This window comes from Vanellus vanellus, assembly GCF_965231255.1.
Source record: "Vanellus vanellus genome assembly, chromosome: 6".
Lineage (NCBI taxonomy): Eukaryota > Metazoa > Chordata > Aves > Charadriiformes > Charadriidae > Vanellus > Vanellus vanellus.
The window spans coordinates 56725151-56752395 of NC_138911.1; the positions used below are offsets into that span (position 1 = coordinate 56725151).

The 27245-nt window shown below is 44.4% G+C and overlaps 1 protein-coding gene across 1 annotated transcript in view; it reads left to right on the forward strand.

The window, feature by feature from the left end:
• BRF1 (BRF1 general transcription factor IIIB subunit) overlaps positions 1–27245 on the forward strand; it is a 176239-nt gene that overhangs the window by 107017 nt on the left and 41977 nt on the right. The window contains exons 12-14 of the mRNA XM_082485686.1: positions 23291–23352; positions 25564–25645; positions 25743–25798. Of these exons, the coding sequence (XP_082341812.1) occupies positions 23291–23352; positions 25564–25645; positions 25743–25798 (200 nt within the window). The remainder of the gene's footprint in view (positions 1–23290; positions 23353–25563; positions 25646–25742; positions 25799–27245) is intronic.

Sequence of the window (27245 nt, forward strand, 5' to 3'; positions counted from 1 at the left end):
AGATCATAAAATTTCCTACATTTATCCTCTATATTTGAATTTAGTTTAGTGTAATTTATATTGTGAATCTCAGCTGGCCGTAGGTTTGCTATGGTATTTCATGTTCCAACACCTAAGTCCATCGGAGAAGGGAGAGAGTCATCATGACACTGTCACCCTTAAGGTGACATTTTGGTCCTTCTCCACAGCTGTGCAAGTCATAAATCAGGAGCCTTTCCCTCCCCTCAGCCATCTCCAACTCCAAATCATCTGCCACTGTCTGGACCATCTGGGTCAGGTTGGGCTGGAGACCTTAGTTGGGATGCTTTTGTATCTCCTGCTGGGCCCCACGTGTTGTCGGATGGGTGTGTTACGTCCAGTGAGTGCAGAGGTTGGAAGCGGCGTTCCTGGTGCTACATGGTGAGGATTCCCAGCAAACCCTCATGGTGATGCACCGCGTGGTTGGGCAGGTGGCTATTAAGTTGGAGCTCAGCAAGCAGGGGCGGTATGTGCAGAGTTTGGCCTCCTTAAATGCAGGGTATCTCCTCTCCTTTCTGTAACAATCTCTCTTCCTCCAAAAAAATTCTGCTGTAGGTGCCTTCTACAAAGTCTTTGCACTTGGCTTGTGCATGTGGTAATTCAGTTTATAATTGCTTACCTCCGCTGCTTTGGGAAATCTTCCACCTTTGTGCTACGGTGGCTGCAGCAACAGCAGAAGGTTTCTCACAAAGTGCTTATGCAGATAAGACTGAGGTGCAGAGTCCAAGTCTTCAGAAAAATTTTGTGTATTTTTGCTCCACTTACAATTGGTATTTGAGCAGTGTGAGCTTGTCTGTATGAATGTTTTATGGAAAGCATAGTATTTTAGCAAATTTGCATTACAAAGAGAGCATGTAAGGTACCGGGTTAATGAGTCTGAAGCAGTAAAGTGCTTAGAATAAACACATTTGCCTGTTTTTTCCTACAAAGTGTATTAATTTGCAGATACATTTACACTGAAAACTGTTTGAGTCTTTGCAAACTGCTTCTTTCTCATTCTTCGTGATAAAAGTGCTTTATAGTGAGCTCTCAGTTTCCGAGAGGGAGATTGGGTACATCAGTCTGTCCCTTCTCCTGTCCGTGCAGCATCCCGGCATCCTCTCCGCACTCCTGCTGCTCTCTCTGATTCTGCAGTTACTCGAAACCGGGACACCGTTCCCTTTAGGAGCCTGCCACAGTCCGTACACCATGGACTTCGTTCTCAAGAAGTGCATTCTTTGGTGTAAAATTTCCCTGTGCAGTTTGTTTTTACGTCCCTTTTTATAACACTTTGAATGATTTATCATCTTTCGTGGTGTTCCTGTCCTTCTGTTGTTTGTCGCCTGTCCCCCTGTCCTTGCCATGTCATGCTGCCAGGCTGTGCACTGCCAGTTCATGTCGTCATTTTGCACATAAATCAAAAGTCATAAACTTAATCCTAGCCAGGGTGAAAAGTGAGGAAGGTCTGATAATAACAGGGATTACAGGGTGTAAGTTACCGACTGACTTTACATAACTTCCCCTTCATCATATAGGTAATGTTTGAGACCTGATTCAGTTTTTGTTTTGAGTCAAAATTCACATGCAGTCATTTAGGGCAGTAGTTTCAAATAATGTAGGTGAAGTGGGTGGTAACACGCTCCTGCACGTCCTCGTGAAAGTAAGCGGCTTTTGCAGTGAGAAATCACCGTGCGTGTACCATCTTGTGCTTGCTCAGGCACCCGGCTAACTGCTCTCGCCGCTCACTTCGCAGGGAACAGATGAGAAAGGTTTTGTGCTTCTTCATAATTAATAGTTTGCTCATTTCTCACTCCTTGTATTTATGCCTCCATTACTGCTGCAGGCACAATCTGACATGGGCTGAGGTCGAAAGATGTTGCCATTGATTTCTGTGGGTGTTAAAGACCCCATGCAGACAGCGTTCATTGATCAAATAGTTGCCGTCCCCAGCGCTTTTCAACTTCTTACTCAAGGAGGATGTGGAAAGTGGCTAAAGATGAAGTTATACGAGACAGGGATGGGCTCATCCTCCAGGGTCTTACTCTTCACCTCCAGATTTCATCCCACTTACCCCACCAGCTGCCAGTTCCCACTTCATACTTTGTCCTGGCCCTGGGGCTTGCTGGATCCCTCCGTGCGCAGACTCGGCTCCCTAACCCAGCGAGGAAAAATGCATGTGTGCATCATCCTCCTGGGTTGTTTTTTTTTTTTTTTGGCAGCAGTGGACAACCAGTGCCGGCAGCACTGCGGGCAAGGATATTTGCAGAAACGTGGCATTTCTAGCAGGGTCTGAGCTGCTGTGGAAGGATGCTTAAGGGCCCACAGGCTGCGGGCGGCTGGAGAACGGCTGTTGGCAGCGCGCAAGCCAAGGAGGGTTGTTCGCCCAATCCAGGAGCCCCATCCCGGATTGCTGCGTGGCAGGGGACAGGCTCACCGCTCTTGCCATTGCTGCTCCGTCAACGGATGGGTGTTCACCTCCTCTGTGTGCTGGTTTCTTCTGCTAGCAGCCTCCTGACGTCCTAAGATTTCGACTGAGTACATCAGTGCCAACTGTTTGAAAATATATAAATGTATATGCGCGTATAAAAGTATACAAAAAGATATCATCAGTAATTAGAGAGAACATTATGAAGCCCTATTAAATCATAATTACCGTATACATGAGAAATAGAGCTGCTGAGTTTAGCGCTAATTATGTTACTTATGCAAAGTATGCTTGGTCATCAGCGTAAGCGTGCGTGTCCCCTTCCTGATCGCTCTTCTGGCTGTGGCTTCACAAAGCACTTGCTTTGGTGGTTTCAAGCCCCACCTGTGGAAATGAGCAGTGGGCGTCACCTGCTTGGTGCCGCCTTCCTTGTGCGATGCCTTCAGAACACTTTGAGGGTTTGATCTTTATCTCCAAGTGCCGTTTGCTCCTTGGAAAACATTTTCTGTGGCAGGACTAGCTCTTTCCCAATTTTGAGATCTAAGTGATAAACACCTTGGTACAAGCTAATCTTTCTAATCTAGCCTCTATATGCCTGTGTTTGGCAGTCTTGATAGACTGTATCGCTGATTGAGCCTTCATTATACTGTTAATGAGATGTGAAGAGCTTGCTGCAGCCAGCGTGGTAATAGGAGACCACCAGCTGCTTTGAATGCAGTTTTTTGATACCTGAAGTCTTGGGTATGAATTACAGATGATGTGATTTTCTTACTTGACTGTGTATGTTACTCACACACCAGTTTTGCGTGTGCATGTGTTACTCCAAAATCTGTGTGCGCATTTTTTCCTGCACAATCTTTGCATTTCATTAAAGGACAGGAATGCTATAAATTCATTCCATATTCATGCCGGGAGTAACTAGGAAGGTTAAGGGATGCAAACTAAGCATAGTTTGGCCGAAAGATTTCCAAACAAATCTCGAGAGGAGTTTTGGAGAGAAACCTGCAGTTTGTTAGAGCCATCAGGGAGATAAATTTGAGTGAAAGCATAAGCTGAATCGTGTGAATACATTTTTAGAACATTTGTGGATGTTTTAGGAATTTTCCAAAGGGTTGGTTTATCGGTACAGACACTCAGAATTTCACAGAATTTTCAGAGTTGGAAGGGACCTCTAGAGATCATCTAGTCCAACTCCCCTGCTAAAGCAGGATTGCCCAGAGCACATTACTCAGGACTGCATCCAGGCGCGTCTTGAAAATCTCCAGAGAAGGGGACTCCACAACCTCCCTGGGCAGCCTGTGCCAGTGCTCTCTCACCCTCACCGTAAAGAAGTGTTTCCGTGTATTTGAACGGAACTTCCTGTGTTCTAACTTGTGCCCATTGCCCCTCGTCCTGTCACTTGGAACCATTGAAAAGAGCCTGGCTCCATCCTCCTTCAACCCACCCTTTAGATACTTGTACGCCATAATAAGGTCTCCCCTCAGCCTTCTCTTCTCCAGGCTAAAGAGTCCCAGCTCTCTCAGCCTTTCCTCATAAGGGAGGTGCTCCAAGCCCTTAATCATCTTAGTTGCCCTTCGCTGGACTCGCTCCAGCAGTTCCCTGTCCCTCTTGAACTGGGGAGCCCAAAACTGGACACAGTATTCCAGTTGTGTCCTCACCAGTGCAGAGTAGAGGGGGAGAATGACCTCCCTCGACCTACTGGCCACACTCTTCCCTATGCAGCCCAGGATTCCATTGGCCTTTTTGGCAACAAGGGCACATTGCTGGGCCATGGATAATTTACTGTCTACCACGACCCCCAGATTCTTCTCCTCCGAGCTACTTCCCAGCACGTCCGCCCCCAACCTATACTGGTGCCTAGCATTCTTCCTCCCCAGGTGCAGGACCTTGCACTTGGTTTTGTTGAACCTCATTAGGTTCTTCTCTGCCCTGCTCTCCAGCCTGTCCAGGTCACGCTGGATGGCAGCATGGCCCTCTGGGGTGTCAGCCACCCCACCCAGTTTGGTATCATCAGCAAACGTGCTGAGGATACACTCTGTCCCCTCATCCAGGTCATTAATGAATATATTAAACAAAATTGGACCAAGTATTGACCCCTGGGGGACACTCCTTACAGGAAAACGTGTGTCACTTTTTAGAAGACTTGGTCAAGAAGAACTGGCCCAGAGTAATGGATGCTGTGACTGGGAGAAGGTACTAGAGAGTGGGTTTCGCATTCCTGAGCTGAATGGAGCAGATCCATCTCCTAAACCTTACTGGCCCACATCCCATGTGCCCTTAGCCCCTTGCTGACCAGAGGGCCTGTCCTGTTATCCCGACTGTTTCGGGGGCAGGGGGAAATCTCTCTGTGCCTCTCCTCTCTCTCCTCCTCTTCCCTCTGTTCTTCTTCTCTCCTCTTTTCTATCTTATTTTTTGTTTCATAAAATTCTGGTCTGGAATGGGAAATATTTTAAAATCTTGAGAAGCTTTTCCAGGCTTGGAATATTTTTGCCTGACTCCTGCCTCATCCCGACAGCTGAGTGAGCAATGGGCGACGTGTCGTTTCTGTCTTGAATTCTTCCAATAGAAGCGTGGCAGAAAATCAGCTTTATTTTCAATTTGAGTAGCCTAAAAGCCTTATGTTGCTCTGTGATGAGACTAACCAGCCCTTAAGGCCTCATCCTCCCTTGCCTGAGGGAAAAAAAGCAAAAAAGCTTCTTTCTTGTCTCTTGCTGCTTCAGCCGGCTGCTGGCCACAGGCTTGTTGGAGGAGGAGGAGGTGACAGCAGGGCCGTGTCTCCTGTTCAGAGACGTGTGGCTGGGAGAAGAGGGTGAACGTGCCAAACGGGGGCTCTGGTGCGTCATTCTGCGTGTTGATATTTGACATGTGTGTGTTGCTGCATCGATACTGCTTTTTAATGGAGCAAGGAGAAGCAATCAGCCCGAGCAGGTTTTTATGCGTTGTTTTCCCTTGCGTTGAGGGCCAGTCCAGGTCTGCTGTCATCTGCTCTACCTAAACTTAGGCTTAAGGAGGTGGAAATGTCCAGGAGCACAGAGCTGGGCAAGCAGGGAGAAGAGGAGAAGCTCAGCTGGGGCTTTAGAAATGGTCTTTTTCCCGTCTCTAAATAGCAGAATTATGGCAACAGTTGTTCCCCAAATACTAAGGGAGGGTTGGGTTTCGTGGTTGAGTTAGATGTCTCAGCATTTGTGGGCACCAGTCTAAGATTTTCCTTCTTTTGGGGCTTCTTTTCAAGGTTGTTTTCTGTCTGCACTCCCTGTCATCTGAAAAGATGCTGCTTCTCAATGTGGGAGATACTTTCAGTGGCATTTATAATTGATCCTGTCTTTCTGGGGGTTGATTCTCAAGGAACCTGTGGAAATGTAACCATCTCAGGGATCACTGCCCCGCTCCTAAATCTTGGTTGAAACAGGCTCCGGATTAAAACAAGACTCGGGGAGGTGGTGTTGGGGGTTGATGACGCAGATACCTACAGGCACACAGGAAACCTGGCTAAAAAACCTGAATAACTCCCTGCTAGTATGAGAATTATATGATACTTCCTTTTCTGCACCTGCCAGAATTTGAGGCCATTAATGCTCACAGTTATTTGGTTAGGTGGCCAGTTTGCAGAAGAAACGGACGTTCCTGCCCTGCCCCTCTGCCAAAAAGGAAGAAAAGTCTTTCACCAAAAAACTCGCTGAAAACTGAAATTGTTCATTAGAGAGTTGCAGAAGGTGAAATGCGTGGAGGCTGTGGAGAGGATGTTAAATTTGCATGGAAAGCTACCCGCTCGGGAGGATGTTATTTGAGCAATTCATCACGGTGTCTGAAATGTCAGGAGTGGAGTCCTGGGTTCATTTCAGGGAGGCTTCATGGTCTTAGTTGTTATTGAGAATAAAGACTTATTAACCTCGGTCAAGGAGCCACAAAACATGCCCTTGGAAGAAGGAAATACAGCGCAGAGAGATTCGCAAGGCTTAGATACTTTGGGTTTAATATGCTGGGTAATAAATCCATGTGCAGCGCTGTGTGATCCTAACCACTTCGCGTTTGTCTTGCATCTTCTGAAAAACTTAAATAATCCTCCCTTTAATACTTTATTTTCTTGCGGTACAGGTTCAGCTGGTAAAGGCAATACCCGCAAACTGAAAATCCACCGAAGTAAACCCTTCAAATGGAGTGCCTTTTCTGCAAGGTTTTAATATGTTTGTGTAGCAGTTTGTTGTTTTGCTTTTGTTCGGCAACTTTGCATTTAGTTTGAAAAATTAATTCCTATATCCTCTTAAGGATTAACTTCCTCACACCCCTGCACACTTCATCTGTTTTGTTTGTTGGTCTGAAGTCCGTGGGACTGTCATAGTAGTCGAGATAAACATGTGTATACAGGGTTGGACTGTGGCTTGCGTAGATGACCCTTGTAATTAGGGATTTCAGCTATGGCACTACAGACTGTTGATGAAAACAGTCATGAGTTTAGCCTTGTGTAATTGTAGTTTGACATTTTTGGTTTGCTAAATGCTTTCATAACTAAAATGGATGTATTATCCAATAGAGGAATAATATTAATGTTGATGCTGTTGGCAATTAAAAACAATTTTGGAAACTGAATTTTACTACTCCTGATTGCTTTTGAAATAATTTGTCTTTCGATGTTACTTTAGTATTGGTTCATTTATTACATCTTTTTTTTTGTGTGACAATGAGATAATTGCTACTTAGTTTTTATCCTGTGAGCAATTATAATCAAAGCAGCCAAATATAGAGTCTGCTACGACCTGGAATTAGAGTGACCTGTCAACATGAGGCTACTGTACTCTTCAGCTTTTCAATTTAATTTTATTTTTCATATGCACTCACCAGAATGCATTCAGTAGGGCTGAAAAAATTGCGTTTAGAATTTCAGTGTTCATTAATTACAGTGGTGCAAAGCCATAGAAACTGGCAGATAAGACCAGCTTTGGGTTGGTTATTAGTAACAAAAATTGTGATCTTTTATCTAGGATTGTGTGGACTGTGTTGGGTCAAGAATGTCTGAAGCAGCTGGAAGAGGAGATGCTGGCAGCCCGCGTGGGGACGGGTAGTTGCAAATTAGGGGGGAATTGCAAAGAGTTGACTCCAGGGGGTTTGCAGCCAAGTTTTGCTAGAAGGAAGCAGAAGATACTGTCTTTTGCTTTTAAAGTCATCAATTTAAAGTCTCAGCTTTCATAATGAAACATACATGCGTACAACTAAGATTGTAGAAGTTCTCTTCTGTGACGAAAGACCTGGACATTTACAACTGTGTAATAGAAATAAGGAAATGAATATGAAATGAGAGAGAGTAAATAATGTTGTTAAGCAGTACCAGGAAAGAAATTTGGAGCAAGAAGCAAAGCTCTTGAGATAGGTATAAATGCAGAAGCCAGAAGTAAACAGCTGCATCGTGGGTGGAAGGGATACCATTTTTCAGCAAATTCACTACCTAAATGCTGTGTTTGATTTATCGACAGTGGGGAAGCCACTGTGTGCTCACACATGGGAAGGAAGTAAAACACTGCTCTGTGACCAAATTGTTAAAACTTCTATAGGAACAAGGCGAATAACTGATTCTGGAAGTTATGCTTAATGGCCCTTACTAATTTCCTGCTAAAGGTAAAAAATGCAAATCCACATTGCTGTAGAAGTCATGTATTTAAATGCAGCAACATCCACATCAACATGAAATTGTGTCACTGATGGTGGTATTGTATTCTGGCAGTGGTTTTCATTAAAAAAAACATACTTCAGTGAGAAGTTCCTTTTCCATAAAGTCTCTCTTTGCACTTCAAGCTGGAGTTTTTGCACTTAGTGGGAGTACTGCTTTCCATGTCTCACGGCTCTGTAGCTGCTGCAGAACTAACGTGAAGCTCCTGTGCTAAGTTCTTCCCCAAGAGCAAAGATAAAATCCCCGATTCATACTGCAGTTTGAATTTGGCCTCCAGTTTCAACATGGAGCAGGTGTGTTGGGATGTGATGCTGTGGGTGATGTTGGTTGAGGTTAAGAGTTGTCTTGCCTTACCAGCTCATCTCGTCCCCCGCCCCCCCGAGTCTGCTGATGTTGGTGCACATGGAGGTGCCTCCCTCACCCGGGTCTGTCAAAAATGTCACAGGCTTGTGCAGCCGTTTTTAATAACAAGGTCATTTTGACAGACGCTTGTTAGGGAGCGATGCCTCGGCCGGTACAGCAGTGGTTGGGAGGGAGGTGGTACCCGCCGCAGAGGGCAGGGCCACTGGACTGAGTCACTAGGGGTGGACACCAGGTCCCCCAGTTCAGCTGGGGTTGGAGGAGCACTTTGGACCGTGTCTTTGCGGCAGCAAAGAACTTGTATTTCGAAGGCTGAGAATGACATTTGTGCTTGCACTGAGATATCAGCGCTGGAGAGGTTTTACGATCCATCAGTGAAGGGGAATGGGCAATTTCAGATATGCTGTTGCCCGAGTTCATTTTATGTGCAGGGTCTTTGTAGAGGGAGTAAGGTTGATGCTTGAAGTTCAGCTCCAGAAATGCAATACTTAGAAATCTGCAAGCAGTGAAGACGTTTGGCTTAACAAGGTGGGGAGGGAATTCAAAAAAGGTATGCTGAATTCTCTCCTGAAAAAAGCCTTCTTTTAAATTTAAAGTTTATTGCTTTATCTCGATTTTCAGAAAGCTCGCATGAAACTTTCTTGCCTTTGAAAGCTTGATAAAAACTCTTGAAGTACTTTGACTGAAACAGAAAATTTAATAGTGAGACATTTTGAACATGGAACGATGTTTGTGGGCGAGTAATTTAAACAGGTACTAATATGAAACGGTGTTGTACTTGAAAGGCTACAATCAGTATACACACACAAACTGGGTAGAATATCACTGGGAGCAATAAAATGTAGGAATTCTTCATACTGCTTTCATTGCAAACAGTTTTTATGGTATGGCCTGTGAAGCAATTGAAATGCAGAGAGCTGGCACACCACTAGATTGATAATTCCTCCTGCTACTTACAATTTATTCTCAGTACAGCTGTCCCCAATTCTTTCTATCACATAAAAGTTTCTTGTCTGCTTCAATTTCAAGCCTGCCTCAAACGTAGCATTTTTTGAAATTGTCCCTCCAGTTGTTTTTTTTTTTTTCCTCTTTAAAAGTTTACATCAGATGAAATCTAGCTGCTGGTTTTTATCCTAAAGTTTACACTTAAACTTTTAACAAGCTTGTTTTTAAGAAGTCTTTCCTTGAGAGAGCACTTGGCTGATCCATCAATAATTATGTAGTAATAAAGCAACTGTGTAAAAATGGCACCTATGTGCCGAACAGATTGGTTTACAGAGCCACTGACAAAGATGAATGTTTATTACGCTTTACTACTTTTGGTTCTGCAGATGCAATACAGCTATTTTCTTTTTGGCGTAAGCGTCATGAAAAGTAATTTCCAAGTGAGGAATGTTTATGATAATAAGGATGTATAACTAGGGAGAGCCCAGAATGACTTTCAAATACCAGCATGAGTTTGCAATGCTGGTAATTTAGGAAAAAAAAAATCAAAGAACATTTTTTATTTTATTTCTTTTCTTAACAAAATTTTTAAACAATTGCTGGGACAGAACAGACAGGGAACCCTACAATGTCATGTAGTTACTCTTCTGAATTAATTGCTACTATATTAATTGTTGATTCTGCAAAATTTGGCAAGCTTCCTCATTCTCCTTGCTGCATCTAAAGGTTTCCACTTCTAATTTTACTACAATATGGAGAAAATTGTAGTGTCTAAAAATAACACGAAAGCCTGACATTGTTGTTCTTGTTTCCTTTCTCTTTTTTTAAGTGCCAGTATAATTAAGGCTGTGATTTAGATGACTTTGTATTGTTCAAATCTGTCCTCTTCTTTTGGGCAAAATGGGGAATAACGCAATCTGTAAGTTTTTATGGCTGGTAGATGCACAGTCATTTCAGTCATTCTGATTGACTGCAGTGTCACCGCAGTGATGAAATCATCTCTCGGTAGCAGCTGAGAAACACCTTGAGAATTAAACTTCCACAGATGCAGACGTCGGGATCCCTGCCTCTGCTGCCCCCAGCATGGTCTCCTGCTACTCCTTTGTTGGCTTTCCCCACGGTGATGCCGGTGGGTACGGCCTTGGCACAGCTGCGCTGGCTGCCTCTCAGAGGTGTCGTAGAATCATAGAATTGCTGAGGTTGGAAAGGACCTTTGAGATCATCAAGTCCAGCCATTAACCTACCCTGACAAAACCACTTCTAAACCGTGTCCCTAAGTACCACATCTACCCTTTTTTTAAACACCTCCAGGGATGGCGAATCCACCACCTCTCTGGGCAGCCTGTTCCAATGTTTAATAACCCTTTCAGTGAAAAAATGTTTCCTAATATCCAATCTAAAGCTCCCCTGACATAACTTGAACCCGTTTCCTGTCACTTGTCACTAGGGAGAAGAGGTCAGCCCCCTCCTTTCAGGTAGTTGTAGAGGGTGATAAGATCTCCCCTCAGCCTCCTCTTCTCCAGGCTAAACAACCCCAGTTCCCTCTGTCGTTCTTCATAAGATTTGTCCTCCAGACCCCTCACCAGCTTTGTAGCCCTTCTCTGGACACGCTCCAACACCTCAATGTCCTTCTTGTAGTGAGGGGCCCAAAACTGAACACAGTACTCGAGGTGGGGCCTCACCAGTGCTGAGTACAGGGGGATGATCACTTCGCTAGTCCTGCTCACCACACTATTCCTGATATGGGCCAGGATGCTGTTGGCCTTCTTGGCCACCTGGGCACACTGCCGGCTCATATTCAGCCGGCTGTCCACCAACACCCCCAGGTCCTTTTCTGCCGGGCAGCTTTCGAGCCACTCCCGTGTCCTAGCTATTGACGTGTTTCCATCGACTTGCAAACCTGTCCTGGGCAAAGGCCAAAAGTCACAGCTTCTCTGCTGTCGCTGCCAGAAATAGTGATTTGCCCTCATTTTGCGTCTGTTAAACCCGATTTGGAGTGAAGGGTGCGTTTGGTTCTGCTCCCAAATGGCCCTGGAGTGGCATAGCTCCAGCTTCATCCCCTTGTTCCCTGGGGGTGATGGCAGGGTTGAGGTCCGTGTGCCTGGTTCATCTTAGCAGGAGGTGAGGAGCTATTCCTGGGGGTGATGGCAGGGTTGAGGTCCACACGTGTGGTTCGTCTTGGCAGGAGGCGAGGAGCTATTCCACAGACCAGTTTGCTGCCACATCCCTGAAGTCTTTGTGGCAACTTGTAGCTACGTCAGCAAACGCTTTCAACCCAGACCATTCGTTTCAGTTGGCAGTCGCTGACAGTAATGTTCCTTTGCTTGGCTTTATTTTAGCACTTAGAGATTTTTATGCTGATTTTGATGGCATGAAGAGAATCACATGGGAGTGTTTTGTCTGGACTTTAGCATTCTCTGCTTTAGCTTGCGAGTAAGATTCAAAATCTCACTCTTTCAGGAGACAGGGCTTTTGTCTGTGCATCTTTGCTAGCTCTTCCCTCATCCATCCCTTCTGTCAGCCCGTTATCCGGGGCTTATTTCACTGCACAGTTAATGATGCTTAAGTCTGCTGTGGAAAGAGTTTACCTAGTTAAAACTAACATAAAGAACAATCCATCCTCGTCTTTCTAAAGAAGAAATAAAGAAATAAAATATAAATAAACATCTGTTCCATAGGAAAGGATAGTTGGTCTGAATTTGAAATGATGATCTGGTGGGGTTGGGTTTCATTTTGTAATGAAATAGTAAGAAGTTATGCAAATCTTATTTTCAGGACATAACTTTGGTTTAGCTAGTTCAAAATAAAATTTACTGATTTCAAAGAAATAGATATTGCATTTAATGCTGAATGTGTTTAAATGAATTGCTACATGAAATGCACATCCCTCTCTCCAAATGCGCTGCGGACACGTAGTCATGTTTCTGAGAATTGGTGCCATAATACAGTATGTTATGGTGAACTTAGACTAAGCCTCATGGGAAAACATCGTTATTCAGTTAATTAAAGAAGAACAACTTTGATACTATGCCATATGCTGTAAAATAAAATGGCTGCATGGCAGAAAGAGACATGAATCCTTTTAGTGTATGTGAGACTGAGCCATGACTTGTGACTTTCTTGCCTCTGCAATACTGTGGTAAGTAGTGGCCTAATATATTTAAATAAAGAATTAATTACGTGCGGATGTGGGACCTTATCTTTTCCAGTCCTCTCTTTGAAACGTGTTACCAGTCTACCTGGTTTTCGAGGCTTACTAAAATCTTTCCAAATTCTTCACTTCGCTCTGCATCTAATCAACGTTTAAACGGGGTCTTTTGTGTGCCTGTACCCCGGAGAACGGCAGATTGGTGAGAAACTGTAAAATCAGCAATACTAGTCCTGTTACTACATAAACTTTATATACAACAGTCAGATGTTGAGATTAATCAGAATGACAGGTTGTACAAGCATATGGCTGGCCTTTCTGATAGCCATTAGCTTGAAAGGCCGGCTTTGAAACCGGCTCCATTATTTATAGGTGGATCGCGCTGCTGGGTTTTGTCGGGAAAAGGTTATTTCTGCAGCTCCACCGAAACCTCCTGTGCACGGAAGTGCCTTTTTCCACCGTTCCTGGAGAATAAGACAAATTATTCTCCAGGAACTTCTCCACAACTTTCTTCTTTTGGAAAGTTGTGGTGTCGGAGGGCATTCCAATGCTGTAATGATGGATCTCAGGCATATGGAGTACACATGCTAATTATGCTGTGCTTACGGTTCAGTCTATCCAAATGCCAAGGCATTGGGGCCTCAGAGCTGCTGGAGGCAAAATGTTAAAATCCTTCAGCACTGTCTACTGAGCATCTGAGAAAATGTTTGCTGCAGTCCCTAAAACGTCTGGGGAGAGGAGGAGGAACAAATGCGTGTCCTCTCGAGGAGTTTGGTGCAGTATATGTGCTGTTGCAGCAGGATTGTGCTGCAGTTTGGCCAGATGACCAAGTGAGCTTGCTGTGCTCCTCTGTCACCTGGAGCCACCCAAGCAATGCCTGTACTTTGCAGAGATCCTTACATACTTCATATAGCTGCCCAAACAGACGCAAAAATGCCCTGGTCCCTGGAGCAGGGCTCACATGTGAGCTCTGTTTGGGTCCAGAGCAAGATAAAGAAGTACTTTACCACCTACCTGTTTCTCAGCCTTTAGGCATGGTCAGAGACAAAAAGGTAGCACTTAATCTAACGTGACATGGCGCAACCTCTGTGATTTTTATTTAAAAGCATGATCTATGCTGGCTGTGGCCATCTATTGCATAATGGACTGATGCTCTTAACATGGATCTGCATTTCTGTAGCTGCTGCCTTTCAAGAATTCAAACCCATGTCTCCTACTTCCAGGTTTGTAAACCCCAACCGGTGGTCCCGATCCCTGAACCAGAGTCAGGATCTTACGTGTGTGATCCCTCTCTGCTCCATGCCCCTGATTGTCCGGGCAGCCTAAAACACTGCCCGGTAGCTGTTCTGAATCCCATCCATCACAGAGGCTTTCTGCTTTGGGCCAGGTTCCCACCTAACTGCTTCACTTACGAAGCTTTTGCTTTTTGCAGAGGAGCTTCTGCTCTTGCCTGTTATTCTACTATAGTAATAATAAATAAGAATAAGAATAAACTTTTACCTTCTCTTCCCTCTCCCCGTCTCTGTAATTACCTGTTTGCTATTTCTTATTAGCAAGGAAGGAAGGAAGCAGCTGGGTAACAAAATGAGAAATTTCTTACCTGGTAATTTTCTTTCAGTTAACAGCTTCTCAACGTTCAGCCCACCCGGACAGTGCAGTAAATGGCCCTGATACAAATTGATTTTGGTTTTTTCCTCTAAATTAAGACTCAGGTATATAATTTCATACACTATATTGTGGTGTTGTCTTAATGCTACTAATTGCCTGCTGAAGCATTTCTGTAGTCCATGTGGCTTCTGGTGGCTGGTGCTGAGCTTGTCGCCAGATCTACCGTAGACCAATGCTGAACCTCAAAGGTAGGGGTAGAAATTAGCCCACCTTTGCTGAGAGACGGTAAGGGTCATTAGAAGAAAATTTTAAGTGGAAAGCTCAACTCGTTCCTCTTTCTCACTCGTCTGGGCGAGTTGTTTTGCTAGGCTACTTTTAACCTGGTGCAGCTCTTTGGTCCAGACCACAGTGCTGGGAGCAAGAGGAAGACTGCTTCTTTAATGGGAGAGGTTAACGTGGATGTGAGTCTGTGGCCTTTGGATGCCCAGCGGTGGCCTGAATGCCTGTCCCGGCGGTGGGGAGCAGTGGGGCAGGAGTGCAAGGGTAAGCGTGGTAACTCTGACGTGGCAAAGAGATGTGCCGGAGTTAGGCTGGGCTCTGGTTTGCACTTCCTCGTGACAGTTCAACCATTTGTACTTCTACTAAAGGAAGTTTGCTCTAATTTTTGGGCCATCACCTGACCCAACTTTGAATTTTCAGTGGTGTCCTGGGAAAAAAAGTTAGCTTTTCTTTTGAGTTCTGATCAGTCAAATTAGCCTTAAAGTGTTGTATCGCAAGTCACCTCAAATTCTTCCGGTGTCTTTGTAGCTTAAAAACTCTGTGTGTATATATGGCTGTATACATTTACAGTTTTTCCTGGTGGAATAGGAATTGATTCACGATTAAAAAAACCACGTAGATAGAAATAATGCAAGCAAAGTTCTAGGATTTACTTTTAAGTTCTCAGTAGCGCAGAGCTCCCCGTCTCGGTTTATTTGGTGCAGGGAGGAACAGCATGTTAGAGGAGTAGATTTACTTCTCGGTTAAAACGTACATCCTTCTGCTAGGGCGGCCGAGCGCTGGCCAGGCGAGGATCCTGGGCTCGCAGGGAGGGCCAGCAGAGAGTTTAGCGCCCACAGCAAGACCTGGCTCCTTAACGGGCGAGCTGCAGTCGCAGAAATGATGCTTCAGCACTTAAAACATTAAACCAGCTGTTCCCTTTACGGCTGGCTTGGGGTGTAAAGTGCTCTTGCTGTTTTTACATAGCGGTCTGGCAGCCCGGGGAAAGGGAGCTGGAGATGGATCTGAGCCCGGCTGCCTTTGCTGTTGGCTCTCCCGGAGTGTTGTATGGCCCTCGCCCTCTGCAAGAGATACGGCGGCTCTTTGCACTTGAAGGGTTTGGAGAGGGGAACTGATTTGAGATGCTGGTCAGTTCTTCTCCCTGGCCTCTCCCTTTATCTAAACTGTTACTGTTGGATACCCCTACAGAGATTTAAAAAAAAAAAAAAACAAACCACAACAGAAAATACAGGCCAGGAGGCACCAAAAAGAAGGGAAGGGAAAGGAGAGAAAAGATGCCAAGAACAGCATAAAAGGCAAAGGAGGAAAATGCAGCGGGGAATTGGTCGTCAGATAGAAAAGAGCAATAAGTAAGGGAAATCTGTCTTTATACTTTCCATTTTAAAAACTTTTAAGTTCGTAACGACTCAAGCAGGAGGGGCTGAATATGCGGATGAGCGCTGAGGTGTGACTGTGTGGCACGTTGGGCAGGAGGGCTGTCATCAGGCGTGGCATTGCTAGAGGCAGAAATCACGAGTTGGAGAAGACTTGTGGCTGAGCATGGGAGCTCGTACCGTTTCTGGGCTTCGGAGCTGAAAAACGTCATTCCTGGTAGCTAATTAGTTTATTTCCAGGTGAGTATTTGTCATGTTGGTCATTGATGGTTATTGGTTTCATCAGCAAGAAGTAGCTTTTGCCACATTGTTGAGAGCAGCCATCCTCTGAACACTTGGTCGCGGCGGCAGGGCTGGGAGCTGAAAAAAGAACGACGAGTTGCATCGAGTAGGTTGCATAAAGGGTGCTCTTTTTCACTGTTTTCAAAAGGTGTTGGGGGGACACGAACATTATTCCAGAAGGGGAACATCTGCTGCTGGTTTTGAGGACAGTGTCAAGATGTTCTTTAGTTCAAAAGCTTAACTTTCAGCTGTATTTATTTTGGGAGGTTGAAAGGATTTTTTCTTAAGGGCTTTTTATATTGCTATGTAGTTCAATAAGCACGAGCTTACCTTTTCAAAGAAAAATCTTCAGAACCAGAAAGGCATTGTTTATTGCTGGACTATTTTTGTACTACCTGCTTCAAAAAGCATAGATGTTGCAGGGAGAATTTCTGTAAAGAATGGAGCGATTAATTGTTTTTCTGATGAATTAGTGTTTAAGTTAACAAGTTTCCATATCTGTCAGACTAGTGGCATAACCTTTAACTGGAAATAAAATGTGTGGATGTGGTTTGGTTAGCTTCTCCGTGGACTGTGAGGTGAAACAACAGCATTTGTTTCAGTGCGGATGTGCTGCCAGAAAAGCAGCAGGGTTGGCGGTTTGGTTATGGGTTTGGTTTTTTTTCAAAATTGAAATGTAATTTATAAAAAATGTGTTCAGTATCTAATAAAAGTACTGTAAGAGATGACTGAAAAGACGTAGGAAAAGCTTTTCTCCTAGTTCATTCCCATATGTCATTAAGCGCACCCATTTGAAACGCGGTTCCTGCCACGGGATGATTGTTCCGCGACCGCCGCGCAAAGGCGGCTGATGCGGGAAGGGCGGCGCGCATCAGTCAGCGCTGCGGGACAGACGTAGCACCTGGAGTGCAGATTCCCCTGTGAGGCAATAGAGATGAAGGCACTTAATAGATGGGTTGGTGGTTCTGCGTCGGGTTGGGGCCGAATTTTGTAGGAAAACCTCCTTCTGCCTACAGTGGCGTGGACGAGCCCGATGCAGTGACAGCAGGGCAGCCGGGGCTGATCCCAGCTCTCGTTCCTCTTTGCTCGGTGAGAAGGTCCTGTTTTCAACAGAGAGGAGTGAGGAAAGAGCTAACGAGCTTGTACATCTGCTTCTGTACGGGCTTACCCTGCACAGCCGCTCTCTCACGCCTGCAATGGTAGGGTGTGTAGCAGATACGTGGAATTTCTTTGTGTCTCTTCCCTCTTTGCCCTTCATTTGCACCCTTTTGGGCTTTGCCTCTGCAATTCTTACAGTCTGAGCCTGAGGAGCCGGCCGGTGGGCACTTTGCCGTGCCGGAGCTGTGTGTCCCGGTGCTGCCGGGCAGCCCGGCGCCGGCCGGCGATGCCTCCTGCCATCCCTCGTTGGCAGGAACGGATGTCTCTGGGCAGAAGGGGCCTCCCTGTGCCTGGCGCAGTGTGTCTGCTCTCTCCCAGGGAGCCAGCGGGCTGGAAACTTGGCTTCGGCTGGAGAGGACCCCTTCACCTTGCCTTGGCAGAAGGAAATAATAAAGTGACAGACTTCATTTATCTTCATGCTGTATGCGTAGCCTCATGTGCTCCGTACGCTGTCGGACCTAAATCCTGGTGTCAAATTGGCCCTGTGAAGGAGTCGCTGTAATTTCCAAGGTGGCTTCAGGAACAATAAAATAAAGCCCAGTTTCACTTAAATGTGAGGATACACGTCGTACATTTTTGTGACCTTATTTTGTCAGGAAGTGCAATTAATTTTGCTCTGTCCTTATGTTTTGCTTTTCTGCGGTGTACTTTTGTCGTGACAGCACGCGATGACATCGCCAAAGGTGACCAGGGGGAACCTGGGCCCTTGGCCACCGCGGGGTGCGTGCTGCGGGGCCGGCTGGCATCGCACCAAGAGACGCCTTATCCCCAGCGATGAGACTGGCAACAGCTTAAAACTGCCCAGATAACCTCCCCGCCTGCTCCGGAGGCTCATCTCTTCACAGGCATAAAACTGTACAAGCGGTGTTACCTGGCTCGTACGGCCCTGCGGGCTCTGCGCGCTCCTGGACGCGCGGCGGGTTCGTTAGCGCAGCCATCGATCCTGGTACGCCGCCCTTCGTGCTGCGCGGCTGCTACTGCAGCATTTTCGCATCCATTTCTCTTCCCTACCTGATGGCTACGGCACTTTGTCTGCCCCGCGCCGCTGCCGCTCCCCTCCCGGTTACCCACGCTTAACGACTGTTCTCTTCACGCCCTTCGGTAAATCGGTTATCTTCCCCTCCAGATGGGTTCTTGTCCCCTCTGATCAGCTAATCAATTATATGCTGGTGCCAGTTGTGCAGCGCCTTTTTTGATGCCGTGCTACCGCCTTCCCACCGCGCTCCTCGCGGCTCCCAAAGTGGCACCGGCACCGCTTGTCAGATTGAGCTGTAAAAGCGTTTCTGCCCCGTCGGGTTCCTCTGGGGGTCTGCGGGGGCTTTCAGCAGCTCCCGTTGGTTTTAATCCCTCCCTGGAGAGCAACAATCAATCCCACTATTTCTGATGCCCGGGGCTCGGGTCGTCTGGTTTGTTGCTTAAGGATTTTTGTTCGTGAAAAAGCCTCTCCCAACTATTTTCAGATTTTGTCATGCTCTAGCCCCAGAGTATTTCTTAAATGCCGGGGGTGCTTAGCGTCTGGCGTTGTGCTGAATAGGTGGGAGGGTGCTTTGTTTAAATTCTTTCGGCTCTTTGACTGCTACGAAATGGTGCGACGGAGGATGTATTTGCTGCATGGGACCGGAGCACCAAGTGCCTTCTATTCTGTCTGCTCCGGAGGATTTCCTGGGAAGCATTCAGCCTCCATTTCTGTCTGTAAGGAAATCCTCTTATCTGGGCAGAGCAATAAATAGTGCTGCCTCCTGTAATAGAAACAGAAAAACACATTCTTCACATGGCTGTTTTTAAAAATGTGGGGTTTAAAATATATCGGCTGGAATGATTCTTCTGTAATAAATCCCCATAATAGTGTGCTATGTATACATTTAACTAGCTGCGCAGAGGTAGGGAGAGGGGGAGACGGTGTGTTAAGAGAGGGTTTAGCGTGCATTTAGTAATGACAAGAACAGTAAATAATCCTACAGGTTTACAAACCTAATCCCCAGCGTCTGATTGTAGCCCTCGCGTCTACTAGGGTCGGTTGGCAAGGACGTTAAAAGGCTGTAAAGAAAGGGCTTTGGGGGGGGTTTATTTTTAAATGTTGGGGGAGCTGGCTGGGTGACCGGTGATTTTAAGTGGCATGAATGTAGTTGATTTGGGACGTTGATGGAAAGCTCTAGAAGTGCCCGTCGTCCCCTGCTTGCCACAGAGATATTAGGAGAGGATGCAGTAGGATGCTCCTCACTGCCTTGCTCTACGTGCTTCCCTATGGTACTTTCATTTAAGAACTGGATTTGGGGGAGTTTTGTTGTTTTTAATGCCCAGCTTATTTTTTGCCTGTGCCCTGCAGTAAAGTGGTTGTTTTTCTTAACAGAAGAAATCCGCGATGTCTTAAGAGCCCTGCCACGTGATGCCATTGCTCTTAAATAAGCTTTTAAGAGGTTGAACCAGATGTTGGCCACATCTGTGTTTTTATTTCGTCGAACATTTCATTTTGACCCTTTCATTAAAGGAGAAAATGATCATTTAGAAATTGTTTTTAAAAGTTTAGCAGCTGGGAAGATCTTTTTGGTATATAAAAAAGCAAGGGTTTTACTTTCCATGCCCGGGAGTGAGCCGTATAACATCGAACAGACGGATATTTTATGGCTGGTAGGGTCTACTCATGTTGGAAATGATTGCCAGGGAAATTTTCAGATCAGAACGGATATATTCTGTTTTATATTGACATGCCCTAACAAAACATTTCATTTTTTTTTCTCAGTGACAGTGCTAAAATAGGGGTTTGAAGGCACCTTCTCTTCTGAAAAGCCCCTCATATGTAATGAATGCCTATCGCCTTGGCAGGAAAAAGGACGGCTTGCAAGCAGAGGGATATCCTGCAATTACTCCCTCTGCTGCCGTTATGGGGTCTAAGAAATGCTTATTACGTATAACTTGCTTCTGGATTCTTCTCTGCAATTTACCAGTTGGAGAATGAGTTTTCCGTCCCCGTTGCTAATTGATCCAATGAGAAAAACTGGCACCTAATTCAGTAACAAGTTATATTTAAAATGACATGTGAAATTGTTCATGGTGCTTGAAATTACATCATTTTCAGTCTGGCGTATTAGGGCTGTGTAAGGGAACAGACACCTACTGTACTGTGACATATTAAATTTTAAACCTCTGATCCAAAAATATAGCAAGGTATAGGAGGACTGAGGTGTTTCATGATGAGTAAAAGCAGCGGCAACTTAATTTCAGTGGGATATTTTTATTGTTCTTAAGATGCTGAGGCAGTTTTTGCAACTTATAATTTTGGCATGCACAGAATTTTACATCAAGTTGAGCAGCGACTTGAATCCAGAGTAGTTCTGTCACTGCTTCCAAGTTTTGATTTTCTGGCCCGCAATTTTCAGAACATAATAGTGATTTTTGATGTTGGCTCCCTTTTTCTTTGTCCTTAATTCCAAGTTGATATTTTAGTTTATCTGGTGCAATGAATATGACAAAAAAAAATAATCCTATCTTCGCTCAGATAAACCACATTGAAAATTGTTTTTTTTTTCCCCCAAACCTCGAAGAAACAAAAGGTAGATAACACAAAGAAGGGGGAGACCATGCCCGCTCTTGTCCTACAGCTTAGTGGTTAAAGCTCTTACCCAGAATATGGGAGACCCAGTTTGAGTCCAATTTCTGCATGAACTCCCTCTGACCTGGGAGACAGGTTGTTCTGGCCTGGGCACACTCTTGCGCTCTGCTATCGACCTATTTTATTTTGCGTAATGAAACGTTTCTTAGACCCAGGTGGACAGTCTCCTGGGAGGGCATCTCAGACACGAGACTACTGTATTTACTCCTTTCCTCGGTGAGTATTTAAGCGTTTTGCTCACTGGAGATTTATGTCTCGGTTCCAGCAGGAGAGACGCGTAGTGCTGTTTTGCAGTATGCCGTGGACTCCCGTGGGTGATGCGGCGCACAGTGATTCCTCTCTGCGCTTTGCACGATGACCGTTTGCTAAAAAAACCTCCAGTGAGTTGTATTAAAGAGGCAGCAAACCACTGGGATGTACTTTGTCACCTTGCTTTTCCTCTCCAGCCTCGAGCCAGGGCGTGCTTTGCCATGTCCATGGGTGGCATCCCTGCTTGCCTGGTGGTGGGGTGCCTGCACAAGGAGCTGGTGGCCCTGGTGCAGAAAGTTCTGCTCTTACTGCACTACGGAGAGATGAGGCCAGAAGAAATGCTGAACAATTATATAGTTATTAGAAAATCTTTTACACTTTTAAAGTATTTTGGGGGGGAAAGGTTGTAAAGTAAATCCGGTGCCTGGGACTAAAGTGCAGTTAATTTCTAAACATAACAGCAATGAGATATGACTGAAAAGGCCTTAAGGAACATATTAGCATCAGATTATCTGGATTGGTAAAGTTGATACTATGTTTACGAGACAGTTTTAGAAGAAAATCAAAGCACAGTGTTATGTGGTTCCTTATGAAAGGACATTTTGTTTGGGATGAAACCCATTTTGTGTATGTCTTAGTATGGAAAGAGTTTAAAACTTGCTGTTGGTTGTTTAAGGTGGAGTTTGAGAAGACATTTGTAAGCGCTTGGTGTCTGATACCAGTAAATGTCTGTTGAGTTGAGCCACCAGATCCTTTGCACCACCTCAAGAAGTGCAGCCTTTATTCCTAACCAGGCGTTTTGGTTGGATTGCCGACCCTGTGATTTCGTGTACTTCGGGCAGCTGGTTTAAACGCCTGAGTTTTGCCAAGCAGAGCATCGTTTGTGTCTTCCGGGAGCGCTCATAATTCCTACTTTTGCTTGTCTTCACCGTTCGGTGCTCCTCAAGCCTCGAGGCTCCGCGTTGCCGTAACCTGCCATTGGATCAAAGAGCTGCTTTGCCCCTCCACCAGTCCGGCATGGCACTGCTCAGAAGCTCTGCTCTGCGAGAAGGCATCAGATTGGGGAATCAAACCATTCAAAGGTCTTTGTTTGTGGGGAGGCTCATCCCTAGGACTGGGGTGCAGGAACCCTGAAGATGCCAAGCTGTTCTGCACCATTTCAGTTTGAATTTGTTATTGCAGATTGTCGAAACTTATTATTATTATTTTTTCTGCAAGTAAACTGGTTAGGTCATCTCTTGTCTAGTCTTGATTAGAGTTAATGGAGATGACCAAGAAGATTGCTTCATTCCCCAGCATAAGTCTTTGTTGAATAATTTGTTTTCATCTCTACCTGGACTACGTTAATAGTGTATTACTCCTGTACATTAATGTGATGTGGAAAATCAGGTTTTGCTGTTGTACATCGTGCCAGTCCCAAATTAGGCCTCACTTCTGTGCTGTTACACTTTTTAATGGGTAGAATATATAAAAAAAATGTTTTTAGAAGAAGTCTTAATAAATACAAAGCTAGAAAAATTACAGTCAAATTATAATTACAGAAGCTTGTTATAGTTTAACATTTATCTAGACCCTTCCATAGCTTTTAGAAGTTACTTTAAAATTTGGAAATGTTTTAATAATTCCCATTTAACAGAGGGAAAAACTAATACACATCTTTTTACAGAACTGGTATGAGGTAAGTGGTTCAAATGATGGTAGATCAGAATCAAGAAGAAAGCTATGGTATGACTGTTAGCATGATGCGTTATTCACTGGTCCACACTGCTTCCCTGAAAACAGAAAATGTTTTCAAAGTCATAATTTACAGACGAATCGTTGACCTATAGGCTCTGACAGAGAAAATCATGTTATGATGAAAGAAAAATCGTCTTCTTCCTAAAATGGTTTCTGCAGCTTCCTGCTGAAAATGTGTGGCTGTAAATTAAAATGGAGGGAAAAAAAAAAAGCAAGTGAAAGCATCCAGCAGATTTTTAGTACTGAAGAGGACCATACCAATTCCTGAATTTTAAATTAATTCAGTGTGGTGAATTTGTGCGTGCGCGTACCCCCATAATGAAAATACTCAGCAACATGTTAAACCTCCTGGATGAACGCAGAAGGACGATCGTTAAATGTTACTTTGCTGTAGAACTTGAATTGCGATTGATTTTGAACAAACATCCACTTAATTAAAATGTGTTCTTTTCTGTAGGTGAGAATGCAGGAGATGGTGAATTAGATCTGAGTGGGATCGACGACAGTGAAATAGATCGGGTAAGGTGCCCTCTTATCCTGGGTGTCTCTGCATTTGGATATCTGAGAAATACAAAATGGTTCTTATCTGGTTTATCCTCTCCCCTCCCTGCCTCTTCCTTCTGATCTACAGGGTGGTTTGAGTGGTTTCAGTGATCTGAGATCAAAATTAAGGTTCATGCAAGCCTGTGAATTTGGTGTTCCTTGCCCATTTTATGTGTCTATGGGACTGCTGCTGCTGCTCGCTTTTACCGTGCTGGAATAATTATGGTTTAGAATGTCTTTTATTCTGAAGAAGGACTTTTAAAAGTTTGGTGGAGCTCTAAATTCATTATTTAATTAAGATATATTCAACAGAGGAGGCTGCCATGGAAACCAAACTGTAAAACCAGCATGTACAGCTTCTGTGTTCTTTCAAAGATTTCTGTAACATTTTCTGGATTTATTATTATTTGTGTGGCAGCGAAAGATACCCTTTACCTTATAGCTTGAATATGAAAGACAGACAGCTGTGGAAAGCGGCTTGTTGAAGGCCACACAGCAGGTCAACGCTTGAAGACAGGATGGAGTCTAGCTCTCCTGACTCCGAGCTTGATGCCCTCTCCAGCCACCACGCTGGTTTGAAGTGTAATTTGAACAGATAACGCCAATGCTAAAAACTCCTCTCGGGGTACGAAATCATTGAGAGTGATGAGGTTGCATAGGGGAGACTGATCTGCAGAACATTGTTGGCGATGGATGAAGGCGCAGGAAGATGCTCAGCTTGGCTTCAGCGGTGAAGCGGGAATTGCTAAGCTGGGCGGTAGGAGGGGTCTCACTAATTGAGCGGACGTGGTATGGAGGGAGCGGGGAGGCTGAAGGTTTTCAATATAGCAGGTCCCTAATTTAAACAATCGTGGGGGAAGAACAAGCGCCTTTTCTCCTCCTCCTCAGCTCTATGATGAGGTCATAACTCTGCTTTTATGACCTCATGTTCATTTCCATGGCAATAGACTGTAATATTGTAAGCCCAAGATTATGAGCTCCCTAAAAGCATGAGAAGGATGAATAACTGAGCTAGGAGGAAGCGAGTTTTACTATTATGGCTCACCTTTAATAGAAGCAGATGAAAGAGTGAAAATATTGGTCTGATAAACCAGCACTTGCACAGCTGTTTGCTCGCCTTCTTTGCCCTCAGAGGAAGGAGTCCTCCCTGCATTAGTATCATTTGACTGGAGTTATTTTTCTCATAAGAACCTAAATGTACTTTTTACTTTGGAGAAAATCTTGAATGCTCAAACCCATAAGATGGAGACATCTCAACTTGTTTTTCTTTCACTTGAGGGTCGTTTTACAAGTCTTGGGTCCGCTGCTTAAAAAAAAAGTGTCTTGTTCATGACGGATGACCCAATTTGTCTTCTCTGTTCTGCAGAAGTTCTTCACTCCCAAACAGCATTGGCTGTGGAGAACTTTTGTTTCACAGACAGTTGTGCTAAATACTGGATTTATTTTTACATTTAAGTAATTGAAAAGGAGATCTATCCACCACCACCTGCCTGCTCTCTACCTGTTTATTTATTGGTAATTCATCTGAATACTTCCAGGTGTGTTTTACAGCTCCATACCTGCTAATGATGTTACTGAGACTAAGTGGAGTTAACTGAAAAAAGCCTAGATGTGGTTACTGAACCCAAGTCTCTAAAATCTAGAGGACTAAAACTCCAGCAATCTGAGCTTGTTTCGTTCACACAGATGTGGCCATTGAACTAATAATTTTAGTAACTGTGCCTAAACCTTTGCAGAAACCTACCCAGAAGACACATGTTTCTGTTTTGGTAGCACAGGGTTCCCGTACTGTTTTGAATTACAGACCACCATCAACATGCAGAATTACTTGCAGACGACCATGTTTTCATGGTGCTCTCTCATATCATCTGAAAAAGATCATAAACCCAGGATCATTTTAGGTTAATTACAGACCACGTACAGTGAGTCCTGGATGGTTGTTGATTACCCCATCATAGTTTGGAAACCAAGCACTGTTTTTTGAAAACATGCTGTTGTTTTTTGCCTGCTTTAGAAGTTACTACAAATGCTTGCTGATTGTTACGTCTTGGTCATATTTTCTTCTATTAATGTAAAACATTTAAAAACAGAATGTGCATTTACCTTGCCGGTAGTTTTTGAATTCTGTTTTGCTCTTTGGTTTTCTAGTTGATTTCTGAAAGAAGATGAACTTGTTTTGTCTTTTAGTATATACTTAACGAAACAGAAGCTCAGATAAAAGCAGAGCTGTGGATGAAAGAAAATGCAGATTATTTGAAGGAACAAAAAGGTAAGTATATAGGATTGAAATTCTCCTTTTGGCTGGTGTTGCGGAAACATACAGTCTGTGTAATCTTCATGCTGGTTACCCTTTTGTCATCTTTCAGAAAAGGAAGCAAGAATAGCAAAAGAGAAAGAACTTGGGATTTATAAGGAACACAAGGTATTAAACTGTGTGCTGATTGTGTCTGTTTGAAAATGTCCTGGACATTCCTTATATTTGCTGATCAACTCCATGTAGGATGTATGGGCATAATGGTACAAGCCACTACTAAACGAGCAAAAGCTATTGTATCTCTCTCTACCTGTTAGTGAAATACAAGGCTGTAATTTCTCAGGTGGTGAGTAAAACGCTTCCTTGCCCAAACTTTTATTTTAAATTGCTATTATGAGAAAAGTCTGTGCATGGCAAAGTCAGAGCTGGCTCTTTGCATTTGTGATCGCTGTCCTAATTGCTTGCTTATTTAAATACAGGTCTTAAGACATTCCTAATTTTTTGTTAATGTGTGCATGGGGAATTTGTTTGTACTTGCCATAACTTCGGTAGCTTTCCTTGCTCTTAAAATAATGATTTCTTTATGAAGAACTGAACAGAACCTTGTTACAGTCACTTGAAGGAGTATTTTGTTCTACCTTTCATAAAGAATGCGACAGTTATGTTAACAAATGGCATGTCCTGTCTCCATGTTTAGCAGTTTAAAGCAGCCTAATTGGCCGTATATTCATGATTTACAGCATTAGTATTTTGTGTAATTGAGCAAGTGACAAGTCAAATCTTCCACACGCAACTAAAATCCGTGTTAGTTTTTAGAGCGTATATCCTCTATCTTTTTTTCTGAGTAATGCGAAAGACAGAGTTTCCTACTTCCCCTAGGTATTTCGACAATAAAAACAAACCCAGACAATGAAACACTGTTTTATGCTTCAGAGTTTCTCATTCATCCTGGGCTTACGGAGACGTGGCAGTCTACCAGCAATTTTCAAAATTGTATAACTCATTGGCACCAAGTAGCCCAAACACCCACCTTTTTGTTTGGACAACACAGGAGTTTTTCTCTAACTCTGTATTGTTTCTGACAGCTTGAGTAGAACTTGATTAATATAGTGCTTTCCAATTTCAAGGTAGCACTTGACCCATGTAGGTAAACAGAGGGGCTATTATCCATTAAAAAATAAATCTCCTGCAGAGCTTGGTGTTAAAACCTTCCTTTGAAAAGGAAAATGCCGAATGAGAAACAGAGGTTCTTTTTTTTTTTTTTTTTTTCCCCCCCGGACCTACCCAGGCATTGGGACATGGATAGAAACGTAGGAACGTTCCGTGGTGTGGTTTCTCTGTGCCTGGCTCGGGGCGGCATCGGCCTCCGCAGCGCAGCGCTGGGCTCGGGCTTGCAGCGTTTGCCTGCGAAGGGCAATTGCAGGTGACGTTGCCGCAGCGCTCGTGTCTGCTGCTTCCTATCCGTCGGCGTTAATGCCAGTCCACGCTTAGAAAGCCGCTGCTGATATTCTTGGCCTTTTTCGGTGTGGAGGAGGAGTTGGGTGGATGTTCCCCCACGCCGCATTCGCACTTGATGTAAAATACCGTTGCAGTTTTGATACGGAGTTGTCAGTGC